Here is a 24,782-nt window from a genome sequence, read left to right on the forward strand (position 1 = left end):
AAGATCTCAAGAACATTCTCTCTCACAGGAACACGAACACGATCGACACGGGCGGAGCGCAGTTGGTTTGATCCGCGTCTTCTACAGATCAGCGCAATGGTGGTCGCGGAGGAGGATTGGATGAGAGCGTAATGGTGACGCCGGTTAAAGCCGCAAATAAGCCGCCGCTCGGGATTTCGTGCCCACGCAGGGTTCGGCTTTTTAGTGCGTCGCAACACTGTCCACCTCTATTTACTCTTTATCTTAAAGGTGACGCCGCTCTCTGGGTGGGTACAGGTTAACCTTTCAAGCCCTGAATTCGAGAGAGGCAAAGGTTATTTTCAGTAAATGTCGTTTTTGGACGAACACCGAAAGGACTGTGCAATAATTATTTTCGTTGTACTTATGTGTCTGTGTTCTCATGACTTGTATCCTGTTGAAATGTCCTACCGTATTGCAAATTTACGCCGTCTGGCTATACTTGGCGCTAAGTAAGTAGCCTAGCCAAATAATACTATTTTGGGTTCGTATAGTACGCTAGAAAAAAAAGAAAGCTTGATTATTACAGACCCAATAAAAATTTGTTCCTGCGCAAGGAGGAGAGGATTAATAGACCCTTTAAATATTTGTAAACAAATAAGACGGCGCACTGAGCCACTGTACTGATCCAATTTCATTCAATCTTAATACAATTAACAAAATATGTCATTATATCATTTTGTATGTTCGCAGCTTCTCTTAAGTTTAAATGCTAGCTAGATATGTTTCTCAATCAAATAAATAAAGATATCTGGCCACTGAACTGGTAGCCATTTCGACAAATCATCCTCCCAGTATACTAGGTTATTCTGTGGATATCTGGGAGAACGTCTCCTGTTGGAAAGGTGAGATTGCTCATATAACTGATATAGGCTGGCAGTAATAGATTTTTATAGTAATCGACTATTCTATCAGTCACTCCATCGATTAATTGGACAAGAAACACCTTTCCTTTATTATAGAGCAATAGAGCAATAAGAATATAAGATGTCTTAAAATGAGACACCTTATATAAGGTGTCTTAAAATGAACTTATTAATGCTTATTAATGTCTTCAAATCAACGTTTTACTGCTTAAATTGCACACAGTGTCTGTCAACACTAAACTGTCGTGTATTTAAGTGCTCTATTACATTCTTTAAAAAATGAAATCTTGGGGGGACGTAGGTGTACTCTTTGATTACCATGGGAGCTTATTCGTAGCCTCTCCGTCGCTTGCCCATAATTTCAAAAATGTACCCAAAAATACTTCAGAAAAAGACAGTTTTGGCTTCTTCATATCCTCCCGCCCTTCTACGATAGAAATAATACAACATCGCCTCGCTTTAACGTTGTTTTGGTATGCTCCCACGTTTGTTGTTAGCGAGCCTAGTATTCAACTAGTATTCAAATCTATTTTCGGCTTAATGGATGTTTTGTATGTATTTCGCGCACGGCACGTTGGGTCGTATGAATGTCGTGGATAATTTCGATAATTAAGTTGATTCGCCAAGGGACTTTGACTAGATTTCGCCGATATTGCGAGACCTTTATTTTGAAGGCCCTTAAAGCTTAAACCAGCATGTATGTATTGTTATTATATTGGTGTTCAGTAAAGATATTGTGTTTTGTCTACCACCCTGGAGGCTCACTCTCATTTTCTGCGGAGTGTCTGATTTTTACATGAGACACATAATACTTTGACACATTAACTTTTATTAATTGATTTAGCTATTAAAGAAATGGCATCACAACTGTGGATCAGTGGTACAGATTTCAATTTTTGTTATCAAAATGTGCGCGCATCTTTTAGGTGATGTTGCTCCTGAAACTATTGTCTTCTCTAGAGAGGTAGGTTTGGGGTGTAGATGTTGAGCTGCTTTCTCTGAGTGACTTGTTGGTCCAGCTTGAAGCAACAGGCAAATGGAGCATCATGTCGTGATCGCCGGGGTGAAGACAGATGTCACTAATAGTTTACTCCTCGGTAGATGGTCTTGTTGGGTATGCATGTTACGTAGTGGATTTCAAGTTCAAGTTCAAGTTTATTTGTCACATACATAGTTATACACAGTATAACTCGCAGTGAAATGGTGGAGAGTGCTCTGTCCACACTGAGGAAAAAGAAAACAGGGGTGCATAAAGAAATATATATTCTATATATGTACAAAAATATATTAACGATGTATGTACCATATATGTATATTATGTTTATATACACAATGTACAATGTATATGGTTATGTATATATGTATGTACACAATGTACAGAATGTACAATTCCATCTTGTAAATGACATATTTACAGTTTTATGTTACATGGTGGTAATTGAACATATTTACAGTTATGTTACATGGTGGTGGTGGTCCCCACAGTTTATCAGTTTCCCTGATTCAGGGCCTGAATGGCCTGTGGGAAGAAACTCCTCTTCAGTCTCTCTGTCTTGGTCTTCAGGGAGCAAAAGCACTTCCCTGACCTCAACAGAGAGAAGAGCCTATTGTTGGGATGGATGGGGTCCTTCACAATCCTCATGGCCTTGGTCTGGCACCGCTTGTAGTAGATGGTCTGCACGTCAGGAAGTTCTGTATGAGTGATGCGCTCTGCTGAACGCGCTACCCTTTGGAGTGCTTGTCTGTTCTGCTTGGTGCTGTTCCCAAAGCAGACTGTGATGTTCCCCATGGGGATGCTCTCGATAGTGCAGGTGTAGATGTTCCACAGTACCTTGGAAGGCAGTCTGAAGTCTCTTAGGCATCTGAGGTGGTAAAAATGCTGACGAGCCTTCTTTGCCAGGGAGTTGGTATGGTGGGACCAGGACAGGTCCTGCGAGATGTGAACCAAGGTACCTGAAACTATCTACTCTCTCCACCGTGGTTCCACTGATCCTCACAGCTTGGTAGTGCCACTCCTGCTTCTTGCTGCAATCCACGATCAGCTCCTTTGTCTTACTGACGTTTATGAGGAGATTATTTTCCTGGCACCAGTTCTCCAGGTGTTTAATCTCCTCCAGGTAGGCCCTCTCATCGTTGTCCGAGATCAGGCCCATGACGAAGGTGTCGTCAGCAAACTTGACAATGATGGTGGAGCTGGAAGTAGCTGTGCAGTCGTAGGTGTACAGTGAGTAGAGCAGGGGGTTTAGGACACAACCCTGAGAAGCTCCAGTGCTGAGGGTGAGGGTGGATGAGGCACAGTTGCCCACCCGTACTGATTGTGGTCTGTCTGTTAGGAAGTTGGAGCTCCAGTCGCACAGGGATGTATGCAGTCCTAGATCCTCCAACTTAGTAGTGAGTAGGGAGGGGATGATAGTGTTAAATGCTGAACTGTAGTTGAAAAACAGCATTTTAAAATAATTACCCCTCCCTTTGTCCAGGTGGGTCAGTGTGGTGTAGAGCAAATTTGCAATTGCATCATCAGTGGAGCGGTTGTGGCGGTCTGCAAACTGCAGTGGGTCCATGGAGGCTGGCAGTGAAGATTTGATGAAATCTCTGACTAGCTTTTCAAAGCGCTTCATCACGACTGATGTGAGGGCAACAGGGCAGTAGTCATTGAGGCCGGAGGGTCGAGATTTCTTCCGGATGGGGACGATGGTGGATCGCTTGAAGCTGGACGGGACGATACCGAGCGTCAGGGAGAGATTGGAGATGTCGGTGAATACCGGTGCTAGCTGGTCTGCGCAGGCTTTAAGGACTCTCCCGCAGATACCGTCTGGTCCCACCACCTTCAAATGTCTCTAGTGATTGTAGATATTTTCACTTATTTGGTGTGGGAGTAGGTTAAGGGAAGGGTGTGGGCCTACAGAGTGGCTTGAGACCCTTTATGAGTGTGTTTCCCCGCTTAAATCAATTTGTTTTAGTGTGGGTACCAAGTACCAGTAGCCTCAATGGGGGGGTTGATATTAGGGTGGATATTAGGGATGTAGCAGATTAGTTTCCAGTGTGTATGTAGATCTGCTTAATTGACAAAGTGCTATACTGTGAACGTACCGTTGACAACCGAAATAAAGGCTCGGTTTTGAGACAGGAACAGAAAATAACTATAATTTTACCATCCTATAATGTTTGCCATGCTTTTATCGCATGTGGTTTGTTTTCCTATGATGCGATTTACCCACAACTGGGACGTCAGGTCAGGTCAGGTCGGCCAAGTAGCATATGCCACTCATGAATGAATGAGCAGTTTACAATCAATTGTCTCTTTTTCTCACCCAGAACCAGCTGCATGATCCCAATCAGTCTGGCTACAAACCGACACATTCTACAGATACAGTCCTCATAGCAGTAATGGAGAAACTTCATGCTGCTAAAGTTGCCAGACTGTTTTGATTCTTCTAGACCTTTCGGCAGACTTTGACACAGTGAACCACAACATTCTCCTCTCTGTTCTCTCCAGGCTTGGTGTGACTGGCTCTGCTTGGAGATGGTTTCAGTCCTATCTGGAGGGACGGTCCAATCAGGTGACATGGAAAGGATCCACATCCAAACCGTGTAGACTCTCCACTGGTGTTCCACAAGGCTCAGTATTAGGCCTCCTTCTCTTTTCTTTGTATACGCATTCTCTTGGTGATGTAATATCTTCTCATGGTTTCTCCTACCACTGCTATGCTGATGACACTCAATTATTTATTTCTTTTCCACCCTCTGACACGCAGGTCTCCAGACGTATCTCAGCATGCTTGACTGACATTGCCTCACGGATGACAGCCTACCACTTGAAGCTCAACCCCAGTAAAACTGAGCTTCTATACATCCTAAGTACTCACAACTCTTACCATGATCTCACAGTTTCCTTCGAGAACTCCCTGGTATCACCATCTGAAGCTGCCCGTAGCCTGAGCATAACTTTGGACAACCAGTTGTCGTTCTCAACTCATGTTTCTAATCTAACCTGGTTTTATAGAGTTCTCCTTTGTAACATACGAAGGATTCGACCCTTTCTCTTGCAGGAAGATACCCAGGTGCTTGTACAATCTCTTGTGATCTCAAAGCTAGACTACTGCAACTCGCTACTTGCTGGTTTTCCTCTAAGAGCCAGACCTCTACAACTTGTCCAGAATGCAGCAGCACGACTGGTCTTCAATCTTCCCAAGTTCACACATGTCACTCCACTGCTGCGCTCCCTTCATTAGCTCTCAGTATCTGCAGGCATCAGATTTAAAACCTTGATGGTTGCCTACAAAGCCAAAAATGGACCAGCCCCTTCATACATGAGGTCAATGGTCAAAGCCTGATCTGCACCTCAAGTACTTCAAACTTCAAGTATGGCTCGGCTTGAAATACCTTGCTTCAGGTCTCATGAACGACAAGCATTGAGACTATTTTCTGTCCTAGCTTCAAGATGGTGGAATGAACTCCCACTTGCTGTCTGGACAGCAAAGTCCCTTGCAGTCTTCAAACACAGACTGAAGACCCATCGAATTGTGGAATATTTAAATGACAACTGATCCTGCTCCTATTCTGACTAACTAAATTAATTACTTATTGTAGGGTTGTTTATTACACTGATGTTGTTTAACAAACTAACCCTTATTGTTTATTACACTTTTTGTTGTTTGAGAGACCTTATGTATTTTGTACTTCTAGGCATCAGCAGTGATCCCGGTATTTCTACAGTATTCTAGATCATTTGTATATTGGACTCTAACTTGCAGTACTGGCTAGGATGTATTCTGCAGGTAAATGACAAAGCAATTTTGTAAGTCGCTCTGGATAAGAGCATCTGCTGAATGCCATAAATGTAAATGTAAATGTAAATGTAAATAAATGGAAACCATGCCAATGTGGCACAAAATCCATTCATGCCAAGCAGTTACTGGAGGTCAGCCATAAATTGATAAATCTACCTTTCATTTTTCGGCAGCAGAATGGTTCGTCATTCAAATTACATTTTTAAATCAATGTAGAAAGATAAATGTATGATATTTATATATAGGCCTATGTAGCTAAAATACATGCGCCTGTAAGCTGTAAGTGTACATATATTGAATTAGATTTATTTAGCTTGAAGCACTAGATTTCTACAGTCAACACAGTTAGTAGGTTATTGTAGCTACTAAGCAGTTACAAAACTATAACAATGTTCACCATGATGCATTTTTTGTGATCCTCAAAAACTTCACCTAATTTCTTAAAACAAGGAATGTAAGAGAAGAGTACATTTTTATATCAAGTATGAGGTGTTTAAACACTATATAGCTTCCATTACTCCAAGTTGCATCAAACAGCGTGTTCTCCGGAAAAAAGACAATGCGATACTGAAAATGCTAACAAAGATGTTCCTTCTGAATAGAGTTATAACACTCACTGACCATAGAATAATGGTCAGTGAGATGTATAGTGCAAGTAGATCTTCAAGTGACAATCATCAGTCTGATCCTTTTATTTCTTCCATAAAAAATCATTCTTCTTAATGTGTATTTCTTGATTATATATACCCCGATTAGTGTAATTTTAATATGGTACTCTTTGGTGATTTAGTTGTGTCATAAATCAATAGGACGAGCTGAGTTGAGCTCATAGGACAACAACTTGTTTCTTCTTGGAGAAGAACACTTGCCAGTTGTCCCAGCTGAAGTCTGTTGTCTGGGCACACTGGCCACCTTCTACACAGGTGTACCCTGCTGGACAGCAGTGCTCCATGTCACTGCAGCACACAGCCTGCAGATGAGACATGGTGGGAGAGAGGGGAGAAGAGAGGGGGATGCAGGGAAATAGAGAGGTGGGATAGAGGGAGGTAGAGAGGGGGATGGAGAGAGAGAGAGGAGGAGAGGTAAATGGAGGTGAGTATATTCCACTGGAGAGTCAACAGAGACGTGTAGCCTTCACCTAAACTTAAACACTAATGTCAGGTAACCAATAGTGAATACTGTGATTTTCTTTTGTGTCTCTGCAGTTTCTGTACCATCGGTTAAGATGTGGAGATAATCTCCGTTCCTCATTGCAACAAATGCACTAGCTATCAGCCAAATGTCCTAATCCATCTGATTTAAACAAAAGAAAAGAAAGATATGCATTTGGTACTTCACCTTCAGCACTGGGCAACAGGCCCAGGTAGTCTGAGATGCCTTACAGCAGGTCTCGGTGTCTTTGCAGCTAAATTCATCATCACACTGGATGTCATTTTGGAGGCTATGAATGTAGTTTAAGGGAACTGTCTCCGTCTCTTGCCAGATGGTCTTCACACAGGACCCTGAGTCCACATCACAGGAGTAGCCAGGCGGACAGCAGTGCTCTCCATCAGAGCAGCAGATAGCCTGGGAAGTCAAAACCAAGAATAAACTGTAGTGGCAAGTACCGCATTGCAATAGTACCAGAAAACCAGGAAGAGTGATTACTAACAGGAAACCATCTCTGTTGGTGTTTTCCAGTGACCTTTGTAATACCAAGTGTTTAACTGTTTAAGTGAATAGTAAGTGGTCCCAAGGTATATTATTGCCTATATATATTTTAACTTGTTTTTGTTTTAAAAAAATGTAACTAGTTGCTTTTTGTTCTTTTCTATGTCCATGTGATTCCATACAGTCCATGTGATCCTCACCCATGAGGGTGGGACTCTGTTCAGTCGGTCTGAATTTGCGGTATTTATTGAAAGACATCATGGTGACTTTGATATGTTTCTGTGTTTTGCTCTCAAAATCAGGTGACAACTCATTGTTTGCCTTACTGTTGAATAATAGTCAAGACCATGTACAAAACTGAAATAAAACTTAAAAATAAATGGAACCTGAAAGAGATCATGAATTCACAAAGGAAAAGGCATGGAGACTACAAAAACCTCTATTTTTCTGAGAGGACGGCTGTGAAATGCAAAGCACTTATTCATTTGCATATATTCACAAAGGATCAAGTGGAGATGCAATAGGAAATGGTACCTGAGGAAAAGGGCAACACTTCCAGTTTGCATCAACATCTTTACAGCAAGTAGTGGAATCAGGGCAGGAATGGCTGGAGTCACAGGGAATGTCGCCTGATGAATTGTGACCTTTACCCAATGGCTTCCAATCTTGTCTGGGATGTGTGGATTCCTTCTTCAGCCAGGGAACAGAACCTAATGGGTCATCACATGTCTGAGCAGCAAGGTTACACTTTTTCCCTTGAGGGCAGCAGTGGATGAAGTCTTCACAACATACTGCCTGCAAAAAGAGAACAAATATCTCCACATTGGCATTCAACCCCACATCCACAGGAGGCATGCTCAGGTCCACGCATGGGAAAGTTAACCACAGAAAAAGATCTAAAAGATGCATTTGTAAAGGTGTTCCTAAAAATATGAGGGGGTGAGAGAGGGAAAGGGTTACCTTAGGGATAGGACAGCAAGCCCAGTCTCCCTGTGCAGTCTTACAACATGTGGTCCCATCAAGACAGGCCACAGTGTCATTACAGGGAACATCAGACCCTAAACAAACAATAGTAAGTAGACCCCAAAGGTGATAACTGATGGTAAGAAGGTAAACATGAAAATGAGTTGGCAGGAGCTTTAATAGTCTGACCTGTAAAGAATTGGAAATAACCATGGAGTTGATCCTATGTGTTCAATTACATACCCTTGCTTTCAGGAACTTTCTGTCCTTTTATTGGTCGGGTGGGTTCCTTCTTCAGCCAGGGAACAGAACCTGAGGCGTCGTCACATGTCTGAGCAGCAAGGTTACACTTTTTCCCTTGAGGACAGCAGTGGATGAAGTCTTCACAACATACTGCCTGCAAAAAGAGAACAAATATCTCCACATTGGCATTCAACCCCACATCCACAGGAGGCATGCTCAGGACCACGTATGGGAAAGTTAACCACAGAAAAAGATCTCAAAGATGCATTTATAAAAGTGTTCCTAAAAGTCCTGAGAATTAAGGTTGTTAAATTAGTTAAGACTGACATTTTTAAATAAGGTATCATTTTAGCTGAAGAATGAGCACATGATCAGTGGTGAAGAGGAAAGGGGGTGAAGGTGGGACAGAGTTACCTGAGGGAGAGGACAGCAAGCCCAGTCTCCCTGTGCAGTCTTACAACATGTGGTCCCATCAAGACAGGCCACAGTGTCATTACAGGGAACATCAGACCCTAAACAAACAATAGTAAGTAGACCCCAAAGGTGATAACTGATGGTAAGGAGGTAATCATGAAAGTGAGTTGGCAGGAGCTTTAATAGTCTGCCCTGTAAAGAATTGGAAAAAACCATGGAGTTGATCCTTTGTGCTAAATTGCATACCTTTGGTTTCTGGAACTTTCTGTCCTCTTATAGGTCGGGTGGGTTCCTTCTTCAGCCAGGGAACAGAACCTGAGGCGTCGTCACATGTCTCAGCAGCAAGATTACACTTTGTCCCTTGGGGACAGCAGTGGATGAAGTCTTCACAACATACTGCCTGCAAAAAGAGAACAAATATCTCCACATTGGCATTCAACCCCACATCCACAGGAGGCATGCTCAGGTCCACGCATGGGAAAGTTAACCACAGAAAAAGATCTCAAAGATGCATTTGTAAAGGTCTTCCTAAAAATATGAGGGGGTGAGAGAGGGACAGAGTTACCTTAGGGATAGGACAGCAAGCCCAGTCTCCCTGTGCAGTCTTACAACATGTGGTCCCATCAAGACAGGCCACAGTGTCATTACAGGGAACATCAGACCCTAAACAAACAATAGTAAGTAGACCCCAAAGGTGATAACTGATGGTAAGGAGGTAATCATGAAAGTGAGTTGGCAGGAGCTTTAATAGTCTGCCCTGTAAAGAATTGGAAAAAACCATGGAGTTGATCCTTTGTGCTAAATTGCATACCTTTGGTTTCTGGAACTTTCTGTCCTCTTATAGGTCGGGTGGGTTCCTTCTTCAGCCAGGGAACAGAACCTGAGGCGTCGTCACATGTCTCAGCAGCAAGATTACACTTTGTCCCTTGGGGACAACAGTGGATGAAGTCTTCACAACATACTGCCTGCAAAAAGAGAACAAATATCTCCACATTGGCGTTCAACCCCACATCCACAGGAGGCATGCTCAGGTCCACAAATGGGAAAGTTAACCACAGAAAAAGATCTAAAAGATGCATTTGTAAAGGTGTTCCTAAAAACATTTTTAAATAAGGTATCATCATAGCTGAAGAATGAGCACATGATCAGTGGTGAAGAGGAAAGGGGGTGAAGGTGGGACAGAGTTACCTGAGGGAGAGGACAGCAAGCCCAGTCTCCCTGTGCAGTCTTACAACATGTGGTCCCATCAAGACAGGCCACAGTGTCATTACAGGGAACATCAGACCCTAAACAAACAATAGTAAGTAGACCCCAAAGGTGATAACTGATGGTAAGAAGGTAATCATGAAAGTGAGTTGGCAGGAGCTTTAATAGTATGCCCTGTAAAGAATTGGAAATAACCATGGAGTTGATCCTATGTGTTCAATTACATACCCTTGGTTTCAGGAACTTTCTGTCCTCTTATAGGTCGGGTGGGTTCCTTCTTCAGCCAGGGAACAGAACCTGAGGCGTCGTCACATGTCTCAGCAGCAAGATTACACTTTGTCCCTTGGGGACAGCAGTGGATGAAGTCTTCACAACATACTGCCTGCAAAAAGAGAACAAATATCTCCACATTGGCATTCAACCCCACATCCACAGGAGGCATGCTCAGGTCCACGCATGGGAAAGTTAACCACAGAAAAAGATCTCAAAGATGCATTTGTAAAGGTCTTCCTAAAAATATGAGGGGGTGAGAGAGGGACAGAGTTACCTTAGGGATAGGACAGCAAGCCCAGTCTCCCTGTGCAGTCTTACAACATGTGGTCCCATCAAGACAGGCCACAGTGTCATTACAGGGAACATCAGACCCTAAACAAACAATAGTAAGTAGACCCCAAAGGTGATAACTGATGGTAAGGAGGTAATCATGAAAGTGAGTTGGCAGGAGCTTTAATAGTCTGCCCTGTAAAGAATTGGAAAAAACCATGGAGTTGATCCTTTGTGCTAAATTGCATACCTTTGGTTTCTGGAACTTTCTGTCCTCTTATAGGTCGGGTGGGTTCCTTCTTCAGCCAGGGAACAGAACCTGAGGCGTCGTCACATGTCTCAGCAGCAAGATTACACTTTGTCCCTTGGGGACAACAGTGGATGAAGTCTTCACAACATACTGCCTGCAAAAAGAGAACAAATATCTCCACATTGGCGTTCAACCCCACATCCACAGGAGGCATGCTCAGGTCCACAAATGGGAAAGTTAACCACAGAAAAAGATCTAAAAGATGCATTTGTAAAGGTGTTCCTAAAAACATTTTTAAATAAGGTATCATCATAGCTGAAGAATGAGCACATGATCAGTGGTGAAGAGGAAAGGGGGTGAAGGTGGGACAGAGTTACCTGAGGGAGAGGACAGCAAGCCCAGTCTCCCTGTGCAGTCTTACAACATGTGGTCCCATCAAGACAGGCCACAGTGTCATTACAGGGAACATCAGACCCTAAACAAACAATAGTAAGTAGACCCCAAAGGTGATAACTGATGGTAAGAAGGTAATCATGAAAGTGAGTTGGCAGGAGCTTTAATAGTATGCCCTGTAAAGAATTGGAAATAACCATGGAGTTGATCCTATGTGTTCAATTACATACCCTTGGTTTCAGGAACTTTCTGTCCTTTTATTGGTCGGGTGGGTTCCTTCTTCAGCCAGGGAACAGAGCCTAATGGGTCGTCACATGTCTCAGCAGCAAGATTACACTTTGTCCCTTGGGGACAGCAGTGGATGAAGTCTTCACAACATACTGCCTGCAAAAAGAGAACAAATATCTCCACATTGGCATTCAACCCCACATCCACAGGAGGCATGCTCAGGTCCACGCATGGGAAAGTTAACCACAGAAAAAGATCTCAAAGATGCATTTGTAAAGGTCTTCCTAAAAATATGAGGGGGTGAGAGAGGGAAAGGGTTACCTTAGGGATAGGACAGCAAGCCCAGTCTCCCTGTGCAGTCTTACAACATGTGGTCCCATCAAGACAGGCCACAGTGTCATTACAGGGAACATCAGACCCTAAACAAACAATAGTAAGTAGACCCCAAAGGTGATAACTGATGGTAAGAAGGTAATCATGAAAGTGAGTTGGCAGGAGCTTTAATAGTATGCCCTGTAAAGAATTGGAAATAACCATGGAGTTGATCCTATGTGTTCAATTACATACCCTTGGTTTCAGGAACTTTCTGTCCTTTTATCGGTCGGGTGGGTTCCTTCTTCAGCCAGGGAACAGAGCCTAATGGGTCGTCACATGTCTGAGCAGCAAGGTTACACTTTTTCCCTTGAGGACAGCAGTGGATGAAGTCTTCACAACATACTGCCTGCAAAAAGAGAACAAATATCTCCACATTGGCATTCAACCCCACATCCACAGGAGGCATGCTCAGGTCCACGCATGGGAAAGTTAACCACAGAAAAAGATCTAAAAGATGCATTTGTAAAGGTGTTCCTAAAAACATTTTTAAATAAGGTATCATCATAGCTGAAGAATGAGCACATGATCAGTGGTGAAGAGGAAAAGGGGTGAAGGTGGGACAGAGTTACCTGAGGGAGAGGACAGCAAGCCCAGTCTCCCTGTGCAGTCTTACAACATGTGGTCCCATCAAGACAGGCCACAGTGTCATTACAGGGAACATCAGACCCTAAACAAACAATAGTAAGTAGACCCCAAAGGTGATAACTGATGGTAAGAAGGTAATCATGAAAGTGAGTTGGCAGGAGCTTTAATAGTATGCCCTGTAAAGAATTGGAAATAACCATGGAGTTGATCCTATGTGTTCAATTACATACCCTTGGTTTCAGGAACTTTCTGTCCTTTTATTGGTCGGGTGGGTTCCTTCTTCAGCCAGGGAACAGAGCCTAATGGGTCGTCACATGTCTGAGCAGCAAGGTTACACTTTTTCCCTTGAGGACAGCAGTGGATGAAGTCTTCACAACATACTGCCTGCAAAAAGAGAACAAATATCTCCACATTGGCATTCAACCCCACATCCACAGGAGGCATGCTCAGGACCACGTATGGGAAAGTTAACCACAGAAAAAGATCTCAAAGATGCATTTATAAAAGTGTTCCTAAAAGTCCTGAGAATTAAGGTTGTTAAATTAGTTAAGACTGACATTTTTAAATAAGGTATCATTTTAGCTGAAGAATGAGCACATGATCAGTGGTGAAGAGGAAAGGGGGTGAAGGTGGGACAGAGTTACCTGAGGGAGAGGACAGCAAGCCCAGTCTCCCTGTGCAGTCTTACAACATGTGGTCCCATCAAGACAGGCCACAGTGTCATTACAGGGAACATCAGACCCTAAACAAACAATAGTAAGTAGACCCCAAAGGTGATAACTGATGGTAAGAAGGTAATCATGAAAGTGAGTTGGCAGGAGCTTTAATAGTATGCCCTGTAAAGAATTGGAAATAACCATGGAGTTGATCCTATGTGTTCAATTACATACCCTTGGTTTCAGGAACTTTCTGTCCTTTTATTGGTCGGGTGGGTTCCTTCTTCAGCCAGGGAACAGAGCCTAATGGGTCGTCACATGTCTGAGCAGCAAGGTTACACTTTTTCCCTTGAGGACAGCAGTGGATGAAGTCTTCACAACATACTGCCTGCAAAAAGAGAACAAATATCTCCACATTGGCATTCAACCCCACATCCACAGGAGGCATGCTCAGGACCACGTATGGGAAAGTTAACCACAGAAAAAGATCTCAAAGATGCATTTATAAAAGTGTTCCTAAAAGTCCTGAGAATTAAGGTTGTTAAATTAGTTAAGACTGACATTTTTAAATAAGGTATCATTTTAGCTGAAGAATGAGCACATGATCAGTGGTGAAGAGGAAAGGGGGTGAAGGTGGGACAGAGTTACCTGAGGGAGAGGACAGCAAGCCCAGTCTCCCTGTGCAGTCTTACAACATGTGGTCCCATCAAGACAGGCCACAGTGTCATTACAGGGAACATCAGACCCTAAACAAACAATAGTAAGTAGACCCCAAAGGTGATAACTGATGGTAAGGAGGTAATCATGAAAGTGAGTTGGCAGGAGCTTTAATAGTCTGCCCTGTAAAGAATTGGAAAAAACCATGGAGTTGATCCTTTGTGCTAAATTGCATACCTTTGGTTTCTGGAACTTTCTGTCCTCTTATAGGTCGGGTGGGTTCCTTCTTCAGCCAGGGAACAGAACCTGAGGCGTCATCACATGTCTCAGCAGCAAGATTACACTTTGTCCCTTGGGGACAGCAGTGGATGAAGTCTTCACAACATACTGCCTGCAAAAAGAGAACAAATATCTCCACATTGGCGTTCAACCCCACATCCACAGGAGGCATGCTCAGGTCCACAAATGGGAAAGTTAACCACAGAAAAAGATCTAAAAGATGCATTTGTAAAGGTGTTCCTAAAAACATTTTTAAATAAGGTATCATCATAGCTGAAGAATGAGCACATGATCAGTGGTGAAGAGGAAAAGGGGTGAAGGTGGGACAGAGTTACCTGAGGGAGAGGACAGCAAGCCCAGTCTCCCTGTGCAGTCTTACAACATGTGGTCCCATCAAGACAGGCCACAGTGTCATTACAGGGAACATCAGACCCTAAACAAACAATAGTAAGTAGACCCCAAAGGTGATAACTGATGGTAAGAAGGTAATCATGAAAGTGAGTTGGCAGGAGCTTTAATAGTATGCCCTGTAAAGAATTGGAAATAACCATGGAGTTGATCCTATGTGTTCAATTACATACCCTTGGTTTCAGGAACTTTCTGTCCTTTTATTGGTCGGGTGGGTTCCTTCTTCAGCCAGGGAACAGAGCCTAATGGGTCGTCACATGTCTGAGCAGCAAGGTTACACTTTTTCCCTTGAGGACAGCAGTGGATGAAGTCTTCACAACATACTGCCTGCAAAAAGAGAACAAATATCTCCACATTGGCATTCAACCCCACATCCACAGGAGGCATGCTCAGGACCACGTATGGGAAAGTTAACCACAGAAAAAGATCTCAAAGATGCATTTATAAAAGTGTTCCTAAAAGTCCTGAGAATTAAGGTTGTTAAATTAGTTAAGACTGACATTTTTAAATAAGGTATCATTTTAGCTGAAGAATGAGCACATGATCAGTGGTGAAGAGGAAAGGGGGTGAAGGTGGGACAGAGTTACCTGAGGGAGAGGACAGCAAGCCCAGTCTCCCTGTGCAGTCTTACAACATGTGGTCCCATCAAGACAGGCCACAGTGTCATTACAGGGAACATCAGACCCTAAACAAACAATAGTAAGTAGACCCCAAAGGTGATAACTGATGGTAAGGAGGTAATCATGAAAGTGAGTTGGCAGGAGCTTTAATAGTCTGCCCTGTAAAGAATTGGAAAAAACCATGGAGTTGATCCTTTGTGCTAAATTGCATACCTTTGGTTTCTGGAACTTTCTGTCCTCTTATAGGTCGGGTGGGTTCCTTCTTCAGCCAGGGAACAGAACCTGAGGTGTCGTCACATGTCTCAGCAGCAAGATTACACTTTGTCCCTTGGGGACAGCAGTGGATGAAGTCTTCACAACATACTGCCTGCAAAAAGAGAACAAATATCTCCACATTGGCATTCAACCCCACATCCACAGGAGGCATGCTCAGGTCCACGCATGGGAAACTTAACCACAGAAAAAGATCTCAAAGATGCATTTGTAAAGGTCTTCCTAAAAATATGAGGGGGTGAGAGAGGGACAGAGTTACCTTAGGGATAGGACAGCAAGCCCAGTCTCCCTGTGCAGTCTTACAACATGTGGTCCCATCAAGACAGGCCACAGTGTCATTACAGGGAACATCAGACCCTAAACAAACAATAGTAAGTAGACCCCAAAGGTGATAACTGATGGTAAGGAGGTAATCATGAAAGTGAGTTGGCAGGAGCTTTAATAGTCTGCCCTGTAAAGAATTGGAAAAAACCATGGAGTTGATCCTTTGTGCTAAATTGCATACCTTTGGTTTCTGGAACTTTCTGTCCTCTTATAGGTCGGGTGGGTTCCTTCTTCAGCCAGGGAACAGAACCTGAGGCGTCGTCACATGTCTCAGCAGCAAGATTACACTTTGTCCCTTGGGGACAGCAGTGGATGAAGTCTTCACAACATACTGCCTGCAAAAAGAGAACAAATATCTCCACATTGGCATTCAACCCCACATCCACAGGAGGCATGCTCAGGTCCACGCATGGGAAAGTTAACCACAGAAAAAGATCTCAAAGATGCATTTGTAAAGGTGTTCCTAAAAATATGAGGGGGTGAGAGAGGGACAGAGTTACCTTAGGGATAGGACAGCAAGCCCAGTCTCCCTGTGCAGTCTTACAACATGTGGTCCCATCAAGACAGGCCACAGTGTCATTACAGGGAACATCAGACCCTAAACAAACAATAGTAAGTAGACCCCAAAGGTGATAACTGATGGTAAGAAGGTAATCATGAAAGTGAGTTGGCAGGAGCTTTAATAGTATGCCCTGTAAAGAATTGGAAATAACCATGGAGTTGATCCTATGTGTTCAATTACATACCCTTGGTTTCAGGAACTTTCTGTCCTTTTATTGGTCGGGTGGGTTCCTTCTTCAGCCAGGGAACAGAGCCTAATGGGTCGTCACATGTCTGAGCAGCAAGGTTACACTTTTTCCCTTGAGGACAGCAGTGGATGAAGTCTTCACAACATACTGCCTGCAAAAAGAGAACAAATATCTCCACATTGGCATTCAACCCCACATCCACAGGAGGCATGCTCAGGACCACGTATGGGAAAGTTAACCACAGAAAAAGATCTCAAAGATGCATTTATAAAAGTGTTCCTAAAAGTCCTGAGAATTAAGGTTGTTAAATTAGTTAAGACTGACATTTTTAAATAAGGTATCATTTTAGCTGAAGAATGAGCACATGATCAGTGGTGAAGAGGAAAGGGGGTGAAGGTGGGACAGAGTTACCTGAGGGAGAGGACAGCAAGCCCAGTCTCCCTGTGCAGTCTTACAACATGTGGTCCCATCAAGACAGGCCACAGTGTCATTACAGGGAACATCAGACCCTAAACAAACAATAGTAAGTAGACCCCAAAGGTGATAACTGATGGTAAGGAGGTAATCATGAAAGTGAGTTGGCAGGAGCTTTAATAGTCTGCCCTGTAAAGAATTGGAAAAAACCATGGAGTTGATCCTTTGTGCTAAATTGCATACCTTTGGTTTCTGGAACTTTCTGTCCTCTTATAGGTCGGGTGGGTTCCTTCTTCAGCCAGGGAACAGAACCTGAGGTGTCGTCACATGTCTCAGCAGCAAGATTACACTTTGTCCCTTGGGGACAGCAGTGGATGAAGTCTTCACAACATACTGCCTGCAAAAAGAGAACAAATATCTCCACATTGGCATTCAACCCCACATCCACAGGAGGCATGCTCAGGTCCACGCATGGGAAAGTTAACCACAGAAAAAGATCTAAAAGATGCATTTGTAAAGGTGTTCCTAAAAATATGAGGGGGTGAGAGAGGGAAAGGGTTACCTTAGGGATAGGACAGCAAGCCCAGTCTCCCTGTGCAGTCTTACAACATGTGGTCCCATCAAGACAGGCCACAGTGTCATTACAGGGAACATCAGACCCTAAACAAACAATAGTAAGTAGACCCCAAAGGTGATAACTGATGGTAAGGAGGTAATCATGAAAGTGAGTTGGCAGGAGCTTTAATAGTCTGCCCTGTAAAGAATTGGAAAAAACCATGGAGTTGATCCTTTGTGCTAAATTGCATACCTTTGGTTTCTGGAACTTTCTGTCCTCTTATAGGTCGGGTGGGTTCCTTCTTCAGCCAGGGAACAGAACCTGAGGCGTCGTCACATGTCTCAGCAGCAAGATTACACTTTGTCCCTTGGGGACAGCAGTGGATGAAGTCTTCACAACATACTGCCTGCAAAAAGAGAACAAATATCTCCACATTGGCGTTCAACCCCACATCCACAGGAGGCATGCTCAGGTCCACAAATGGGAAAGTTAACCACAGAAAAAGATCTAAAAGATGCATTTGTAAAGGTGTTCCTAAAAACATTTTTAAATAAGGTATCATCATAGCTGAAGAATGAGCACATGATCAGTGGTGAAGAGGAAAAGGGGTGAAGGTGGGACAGAGTTACCTGAGGGAGAGGACAGCAAGCCCAGTCTCCCTGTGCAGTCTTACAACATGTGGTCCCATCAAGACAGGCCACAGTGTCATTACAGGGAACATCAGACCCTAAACAAACAATAGTAAGTAGACCCCAAAGGTGATAACTGATGGTAAGAAGGTAATCATGAAAGTGAGTTGGCAGGAGCTTTAATAGTATGCCCTGTAAAGAATTGGAAATAACCATGGAGTTGATCCTATGTGTTCAATTACATACCCTTGGTTTCAGGAACTTTCTGTCCTTTTATTGGTCGGGTGGGTTCCTTCTTCAGCCAGGGAACAGAGCCTAATGGGTCGTCACATGTCTGAGCAGCAAGGTTACACTTTTTCCCTTGAGGACAGCAGTGGATGAAGTCTTCACAACATACTGCCTGCAAAAAGAGAACAAATATCTCCACATTGGCATTCAACCCCACATCCACAGGAGGCATGCTCAGGACCACGTATGGGAAAGTTAACCACAGAAAAAGATCTCAAAGATGCATTTATAAAAGTGTTCCTAAAAGTCCTGAGAATTAAGGTTGTTAAATTAGTTAAGACTGACATTTTTAAATAAGGTATCATTTTAGCTGAAGAATGAGCACATGATCAGTGGTGAAGAGGAAAGGGGGTGAAGGTGGGACAGAGTTACCTGAGGGAGAGGACAGCAAGCCCAGTCTCCCTGTGCAGTCTTACAACATGTGGTCCCATCAAGACAGGCCACAGTGTCATTACAGGGAACATCAGACCCTAAACAAACAATAGTAAGTAGACCCCAAAGGTGATAACTGATGGTAAGGAGGTAATCATGAAAGTGAGTTGGCAGGAGCTTTAATAGTCTGCCCTGTAAAGAATTGGAAAAAACCATGGAGTTGATCCTTTGTGCTAAATTGCATACCTTTGGTTTCTGGAACTTTCTGTCCTCTTATAGGTCGGGTGGGTTCCTTCTTCAGCCAGGGAACAGAACCTGAGGTGTCGTCACATGTCTCAGCAGCAAGATTACACTTTGTCCCTTGGGGACAGCAGTGGATGAAGTCTTCACAACATACTGCCTGCAAAAAGAGAACAAATATCTCCACATTGGCATTCAACCCCACATCCACAGGAGGCATGCTCAGGTCCACGCATGGGAAAGTTAACCACAGAAAAAGATCTCAAAGATGCATTTGTAAAGGTCTTCCTAAAAATATGAGGGGGTGAGAGAGGGACAGAGTTACCTTAGGGATAGGACAGCAAGCCCAGTCTCCCTGTGCAGTCTTACAACATGTGGTCCCATCAAGACAGGCCACAGTGTCATTACAGGGAACATCAGACCCTAAACAAACAATAGTAAGTAGACCCCAAAGGTGATAACTGATGGTAAGGAGGTAATCATGAAAGTGAGTTGGCAGGAGCTTTAATAGTCTGCCCTGTAAAGAATTGGAAAAAACCATGGAGTTGATCCTTTGTGCTAAATTGCATACCTTTGGTTTCTGGAACTTTCTGTCCTCTTATAGGTCGGGTGGGTTCCTTCTTCAGCCAGGGAACAGAACCTGAGGCGTCGTCACATGTCTCAGCAGCAAGATTACACTTTGTCCCTTGGGGACAGCAGTGGATGAAGTCTTCACAACATACTGCCTGCAAAAAGAGAACAAATATCTCCACATTGGCGTTCAACCCCACATCCACAGGAGGCATGCTCAGGTCCACAAATGGGAAAGTTAACCACAGAAAAAGATCTAAAAGATGCATTTGTAAAGGTGTTCCTAAAAACATTTTTAAATAAGGTATCATCATAGCTGAAGAATGAGCACATGATCAGTGGTGAAGAGGAAAAGGGGTGAAGGTGGGACAGAGTTACCTGAGGGAGAGGACAGCAAGCCCAGTCTCCCTGTGCAGTCTTACAACATGTGGTCCCATCAAGACAGGCCACAGTGTCATTACAGGGAACATCAGACCCTAAACAAACAATAGTAAGTAGACCCCAAAGGTGATAACTGATGGTAAGAAGGTAATCATGAAAGTGAGTTGGCAGGAGCTTTAATAGTATGCCCTGTAAAGAATTGGAAATAACCATGGAGTTGATCCTATGTGTTCAATTACATACCCTTGGTTTCAGGAACTTTCTGTCCTTTTATTGGTCGGGTGGGTTCCTTCTTCAGCCAGGGAACAGAGCCTAATGGGTCGTCACATGTCTGAGCAGCAAGGTTACACTTTTTCCCTTGAGGACAGCAGTGGATGAAGTCTTCACAACATACTGCCTGCAAAAAGAGAACAAATATCTCCACATTGGCATTCAACCCCACATCCACAGGAGGCATGCTCAGGACCACGTATGGGAAAGTTAACCACAGAAAAAGATCTCAAAGATGCATTTATAAAAGTGTTCCTAAAAGTCCTGAGAATTAAGGTTGTTAAATTAGTTAAGACTGACATTTTTAAATAAGGTATCATTTTAGCTGAAGAATGAGCACATGATCAGTGGTGAAGAGGAAAGGGGGTGAAGGTGGGACAGAGTTACCTGAGGGAGAGGACAGCAAGCCCAGTCTCCCTGTGCAGTCTTACAACATGTGGTCCCATCAAGACAGGCCACAGTGTCATTACAGGGAACATCAGACCCTAAACAAACAATAGTAAGTAGACCCCAAAGGTGATAACTGATGGTAAGGAGGTAATCATGAAAGTGAGTTGGCAGGAGCTTTAATAGTCTGCCCTGTAAAGAATTGGAAAAAACCATGGAGTTGATCCTTTGTGCTAAATTGCATACCTTTGGTTTCTGGAACTTTCTGTCCTCTTATAGGTCGGGTGGGTTCCTTCTTCAGCCAGGGAACAGAACCTGAGGTGTCGTCACATGTCTCAGCAGCAAGATTACACTTTGTCCCTTGGGGACAGCAGTGGATGAAGTCTTCACAACATACTGCCTGCAAAAAGAGAACAAATATCTCCACATTGGCATTCAACCCCACATCCACAGGAGGCATGCTCAGGTCCACGCATGGGAAAGTTAACCACAGAAAAAGATCTCAAAGATGCATTTGTAAAGGTCTTCCTAAAAATATGAGGGGGTGAGAGAGGGACAGAGTTACCTTAGGGATAGGACAGCAAGCCCAGTCTCCCTGTGCAGTCTTACAACATGTGGTCCCATCAAGACAGGCCACAGTGTCATTACAGGGAACATCAGACCCTAAACAAACAATAGTAAGTAGACCCCAAAGGTGATAACTGATGGTAAGGAGGTAATCATGAAAGTGAGTTGGCAGGAGCTTTAATAGTCTGCCCTGTAAAGAATTGGAAAAAACCATGGAGTTGATCCTTTGTGCTAAATTGCATACCTTTGGTTTCTGGAACTTTCTGTCCTCTTATAGGTCGGGTGGGTTCCTTCTTCAGCCAGGGAACAGAACCTGAGGCGTCGTCACATGTCTCAGCAGCAAGATTACACTTTGTCCCTTGGGGACAGCAGTGGATGAAGTCTTCACAACATACTGCCTGCAAAAAGAGAACAAATATCTCCACATTGGCGTTCAACCCCACATCCACAGGAGGCATGCTCAGGTCCACAAATGGGAAAGTTAACCACAGAAAAAGATCTAAAAGATGCATTTGTAAAGGTGTTCCTAAAAACATTTTTAAATAAGGTATCATCATAGCTGAAGAATGAGCACATGATCAGTGGTGAAGAGGAAAAGGGGTGAAGGTGGGACAGAGTTACCTGAGGGAGAGGACAGCAAGCCCAGTCTCCCTGTGCAGTCTTACAACATGTGGTCCCATCAAGACAGGCCACAGTGTCATTACAGGGAACATCAGACCCTAAACAAACAATAGTAAGTAGACCCCAAAGGTGATAACTGATGGTAAGAAGGTAATCATGAAAGTGAGTTGGCAGGAGCTTTAATAGTATGCCCTGTAAAGAATTGGAAATAACCATGGAGTTGATCCTATGTGTTCAATTACATACCCTTGGTTTCAGGAACTTTCTGTCCTTTTATTGGTCGGGTGGGTTCCTTCTTCAGCCAGGGAACAGAGCCTAATGGGTCGTCACATGTCTGAGCAGCAAGGTTACACTTTTTCCCTTGAGGACAGCAGTGGATGAAGTCTTCACAACATACTGCCTGCAAAAAGAGAACAAATATCTCCACATTGGCATTCAACCCCACATCCACAGGAGGCATGCTCAGGACCACGTATGGGAAAGTTAACCACAGAAAAAGATCTCAAAGATGCATTTATAAAAGTGTTCCTAAAAGTCCTGAGAATTAAGGTTGTTAAATTAGTTAAGACTGACATTTTTAAATAAGGTATCATTTTAGCTGAAGAATGAGCACATGATCAGTGGTGAAGAGGAAAGGGGGTGAAGGTGGGACAGAGTTACCTGAGGGAGAGGACAGCAAGCCCAGTCTCCCTGTGCAGTCTTACAACATGTGGTCCCATCAAGACAGGCCACAGTGTCATTACAGGGAACATCAGACCCTAAACAAACAATAGTAAGTAGACCCCAAAGGTGATAACTGATGGTAAGGAGGTAATCATGAAAGTGAGTTGGCAGGAGCTTTAATAGTCTGCCCTGTAAAGAATTGGAAAAAACCATGGAGTTGATCCTTTGTGCTAAATTGCATACCTTTGGTTTCTGGAACTTTCTGTCCTCTTATAGGTCGGGTGGGTTCCTTCTTCAGCCAGGGAACAGAACCTGAGGTGTCGTCACATGTCTCAGCAGCAAGATTACACTTTGTCCCTTGGGGACAGCAGTGGATGAAGTCTTCACAACATACTGCCTGCAAAAAGAGAACAAATATCTCCACATTGGCATTCAACCCCACATCCACAGGAGGCATGCTCAGGTCCACGCATGGGAAAGTTAACCACAGAAAAAGATCTCAAAGATGCATTTGTAAAGGTCTTCCTAAAAATATGAGGGGGTGAGAGAGGGACAGAGTTACCTTAGGGATAGGACAGCAAGCCCAGTCTCCCTGTGCAGTCTTACAACATGTGGTCCCATCAAGACAGGCCACAGTGTCATTACAGGGAACATCAGACCCTAAACAAACAATAGTAAGTAGACCCCAAAGGTGATAACTGATGGTAAGGAGGTAATCATGAAAGTGAGTTGGCAGGAGCTTTAATAGTCTGCCCTGTAAAGAATTGGAAAAAACCATGGAGTTGATCCTTTGTGCTAAATTGCATACCTTTGGTTTCTGGAACTTTCTGTCCTCTTATAGGTCGGGTGGGTTCCTTCTTCAGCCAGGGAACAGAACCTGAGGCGTCGTCACATGTCTCAGCAGCAAGATTACACTTTGTCCCTTGGGGACAGCAGTGGATGAAGTCTTCACAACATACTGCCTGCAAAAAGAGAACAAATATCTCCACATTGGCGTTCAACCCCACATCCACAGGAGGCATGCTCAGGTCCACAAATGGGAAAGTTAACCACAGAAAAAGATCTAAAAGATGCATTTGTAAAGGTGTTCCTAAAAACATTTTTAAATAAGGTATCATCATAGCTGAAGAATGAGCACATGATCAGTGGTGAAGAGGAAAAGGGGTGAAGGTGGGACAGAGTTACCTGAGGGAGAGGACAGCAAGCCCAGTCTCCCTGTGCAGTCTTACAACATGTGGTCCCATCAAGACAGGCCACAGTGTCATTACAGGGAACATCAGACCCTAAACAAACAATAGTAAGTAGACCCCAAAGGTGATAACTGATGGTAAGAAGGTAATCATGAAAGTGAGTTGGCAGGAGCTTTAATAGTATGCCCTGTAAAGAATTGGAAATAACCATGGAGTTGATCCTATGTGTTCAATTACATACCCTTGGTTTCAGGAACTTTCTGTCCTTTTATCGGTCGGGTGGGTTCCTTCTTCAGCCAGGGAACAGAGCCTAATGGGTCGTCACATGTCTGAGCAGCAAGGTTACACTTTTTCCCTTGAGGACAGCAGTGGATGAAGTCTTCACAACATACTGCCTGCAAAAAGAGAACAAATATCTCCACATTGGCATTCAACCCCACATCCACAGGAGGCATGCTCAGGTCCACGCATGGGAAAGTTAACCACAGAAAAAGATCTAAAAGATGCATTTGTAAAGGTGTTCCTAAAAATATGAGGGGGTGAGAGAGGGAAAGGGTTACCTTAGGGATAGGACAGCAAGCCCAGTCTCCCTGTGCAGTCTTACAACATGTGGTCCCATCAAGACAGGCCACAGTGTCATTACAGGGAACATCAGACCCTAAACAAACAATAGTAAGTAGACCCCAAAGGTGATAACTGATGGTAAGGAGGTAATCATGAAAGTGAGTTGGCAGGAGCTTTAATAGTCTGCCCTGTAAAGAATTGGAAAAAACCATGGAGTTGATCCTTTGTGCTAAATTGCATACCTTTGGTTTCTGGAACTTTCTGTCCTCTTATAGGTCGGGTGGGTTCCTTCTTCAGCCAGGGAACAGAACCTGAGGCGTCGTCACATGTCTCAGCAGCAAGATTACACTTTGTCCCTTGGGGACAGCAGTGGATGAAGTCTTCACAACATACTGCCTGCAAAAAGAGAACAAATATCTCCACATTGGCGTTCAACCCCACATCCACAGGAGGCATGCTCAGGTCCACGCATGGGAAAGTTAACCACAGAAAAACATCTCAAAGATGCATTTGTAAAGGTGTTCCTAAAAATATGAGGGGGTGAGAGAGGGACAGAGTTACCTTAGGGATAGGACAGCAA

General features: G+C 43.7%; 1 protein-coding gene and 1 long non-coding RNA gene across 15 annotated transcripts in view; one reads left to right on the forward strand and one right to left on the reverse strand.

Annotated features, from left to right (window-relative positions):
• Positions 1-135: 135 nt before the first annotated feature.
• On the forward strand, positions 136-5,782 carry LOC145657047 (uncharacterized). 2 transcript variants are annotated; one of them, XR_014122868.1, is made up of 2 exons: positions 136-266; positions 4,381-5,782. It is a non-coding gene; the product is annotated as an uncharacterized LOC145657047 (long non-coding RNA). The 2 variants fall into 2 exon arrangements; XR_014122867.1 differs by lacking the exon at positions 136-266 and adding an exon at positions 278-863.
• Positions 5,783-5,960: 178 nt separating this feature from the next.
• Positions 5,961-24,782, reverse strand: part of grna (granulin a) — a 24,847-nt gene continuing 6,025 nt past the window's right edge. For 3 of the 13 annotated variants that reach the window (XM_081711397.1, XM_035523837.2, XM_081711385.1), the window contains 58 exons: positions 24,764-24,782; positions 24,445-24,598; positions 24,199-24,296; positions 23,880-24,033; positions 23,634-23,731; positions 23,257-23,410; positions 23,011-23,108; positions 22,692-22,845; positions 22,446-22,543; positions 22,032-22,185; positions 21,786-21,883; positions 21,409-21,562; positions 21,163-21,260; positions 20,844-20,997; positions 20,598-20,695; positions 20,184-20,337; positions 19,938-20,035; positions 19,561-19,714; positions 19,315-19,412; positions 18,996-19,149; positions 18,750-18,847; positions 18,336-18,489; positions 18,090-18,187; positions 17,713-17,866; positions 17,467-17,564; positions 17,148-17,301; positions 16,902-16,999; positions 16,488-16,641; positions 16,242-16,339; positions 15,923-16,076; positions 15,677-15,774; positions 15,358-15,511; positions 15,112-15,209; positions 14,698-14,851; positions 14,452-14,549; positions 14,075-14,228; positions 13,829-13,926; positions 13,415-13,568; positions 13,169-13,266; positions 12,755-12,908; positions 12,509-12,606; positions 12,132-12,285; positions 11,886-11,983; positions 11,567-11,720; positions 11,321-11,418; positions 10,944-11,097; positions 10,698-10,795; positions 10,379-10,532; positions 10,133-10,230; positions 9,756-9,909; positions 9,510-9,607; positions 9,191-9,344; positions 8,945-9,042; positions 8,531-8,684; positions 8,285-8,382; positions 7,859-8,119; positions 7,013-7,240; positions 5,961-6,644 (listed from right to left, as the gene is read on the reverse strand). The exon at positions 24,764-24,782 is cut by the window's right edge and continues 79 nt beyond it. In XM_081711397.1, coding sequence (XP_081567523.1) covers positions 6,501-6,644; positions 7,013-7,240; positions 7,859-8,119; positions 8,285-8,382; positions 8,531-8,684; positions 8,945-9,042; positions 9,191-9,344; positions 9,510-9,607; positions 9,756-9,909; positions 10,133-10,230; positions 10,379-10,532; positions 10,698-10,795; positions 10,944-11,097; positions 11,321-11,418; positions 11,567-11,720; positions 11,886-11,983; positions 12,132-12,285; positions 12,509-12,606; positions 12,755-12,908; positions 13,169-13,266; positions 13,415-13,568; positions 13,829-13,926; positions 14,075-14,228; positions 14,452-14,549; positions 14,698-14,851; positions 15,112-15,209; positions 15,358-15,511; positions 15,677-15,774; positions 15,923-16,076; positions 16,242-16,339; positions 16,488-16,641; positions 16,902-16,999; positions 17,148-17,301; positions 17,467-17,564; positions 17,713-17,866; positions 18,090-18,187; positions 18,336-18,489; positions 18,750-18,847; positions 18,996-19,149; positions 19,315-19,412; positions 19,561-19,714; positions 19,938-20,035; positions 20,184-20,337; positions 20,598-20,695; positions 20,844-20,997; positions 21,163-21,260; positions 21,409-21,562; positions 21,786-21,883; positions 22,032-22,185; positions 22,446-22,543; positions 22,692-22,845; positions 23,011-23,108; positions 23,257-23,410; positions 23,634-23,731; positions 23,880-24,033; positions 24,199-24,296; positions 24,445-24,598; positions 24,764-24,782 — 7,456 coding nt within the window. In that variant the 3' untranslated portion in view covers positions 5,961-6,500. The remainder of the gene's footprint in view (positions 6,645-7,012; positions 7,241-7,858; positions 8,120-8,284; positions 8,383-8,530; positions 8,685-8,944; positions 9,043-9,190; positions 9,345-9,509; positions 9,608-9,755; positions 9,910-10,132; positions 10,231-10,378; positions 10,533-10,697; positions 10,796-10,943; positions 11,098-11,320; positions 11,419-11,566; positions 11,721-11,885; positions 11,984-12,131; positions 12,286-12,508; positions 12,607-12,754; positions 12,909-13,168; positions 13,267-13,414; positions 13,569-13,828; positions 13,927-14,074; positions 14,229-14,451; positions 14,550-14,697; positions 14,852-15,111; positions 15,210-15,357; positions 15,512-15,676; positions 15,775-15,922; positions 16,077-16,241; positions 16,340-16,487; positions 16,642-16,901; positions 17,000-17,147; positions 17,302-17,466; positions 17,565-17,712; positions 17,867-18,089; positions 18,188-18,335; positions 18,490-18,749; positions 18,848-18,995; positions 19,150-19,314; positions 19,413-19,560; positions 19,715-19,937; positions 20,036-20,183; positions 20,338-20,597; positions 20,696-20,843; positions 20,998-21,162; positions 21,261-21,408; positions 21,563-21,785; positions 21,884-22,031; positions 22,186-22,445; positions 22,544-22,691; positions 22,846-23,010; positions 23,109-23,256; positions 23,411-23,633; positions 23,732-23,879; positions 24,034-24,198; positions 24,297-24,444; positions 24,599-24,763) is intronic. The other 10 variants (XM_081711386.1, XM_081711392.1, XM_081711394.1 and 7 more) reach the window with 10 other exon arrangements.

Source organism: Electrophorus electricus, chromosome 3 (assembly GCF_041902795.1).
Source record: "Electrophorus electricus isolate QZ-2024a chromosome 3, ASM4190279v1, whole genome shotgun sequence".
Classification (NCBI taxonomy): domain Eukaryota; kingdom Metazoa; phylum Chordata; class Actinopteri; order Gymnotiformes; family Gymnotidae; genus Electrophorus; species Electrophorus electricus.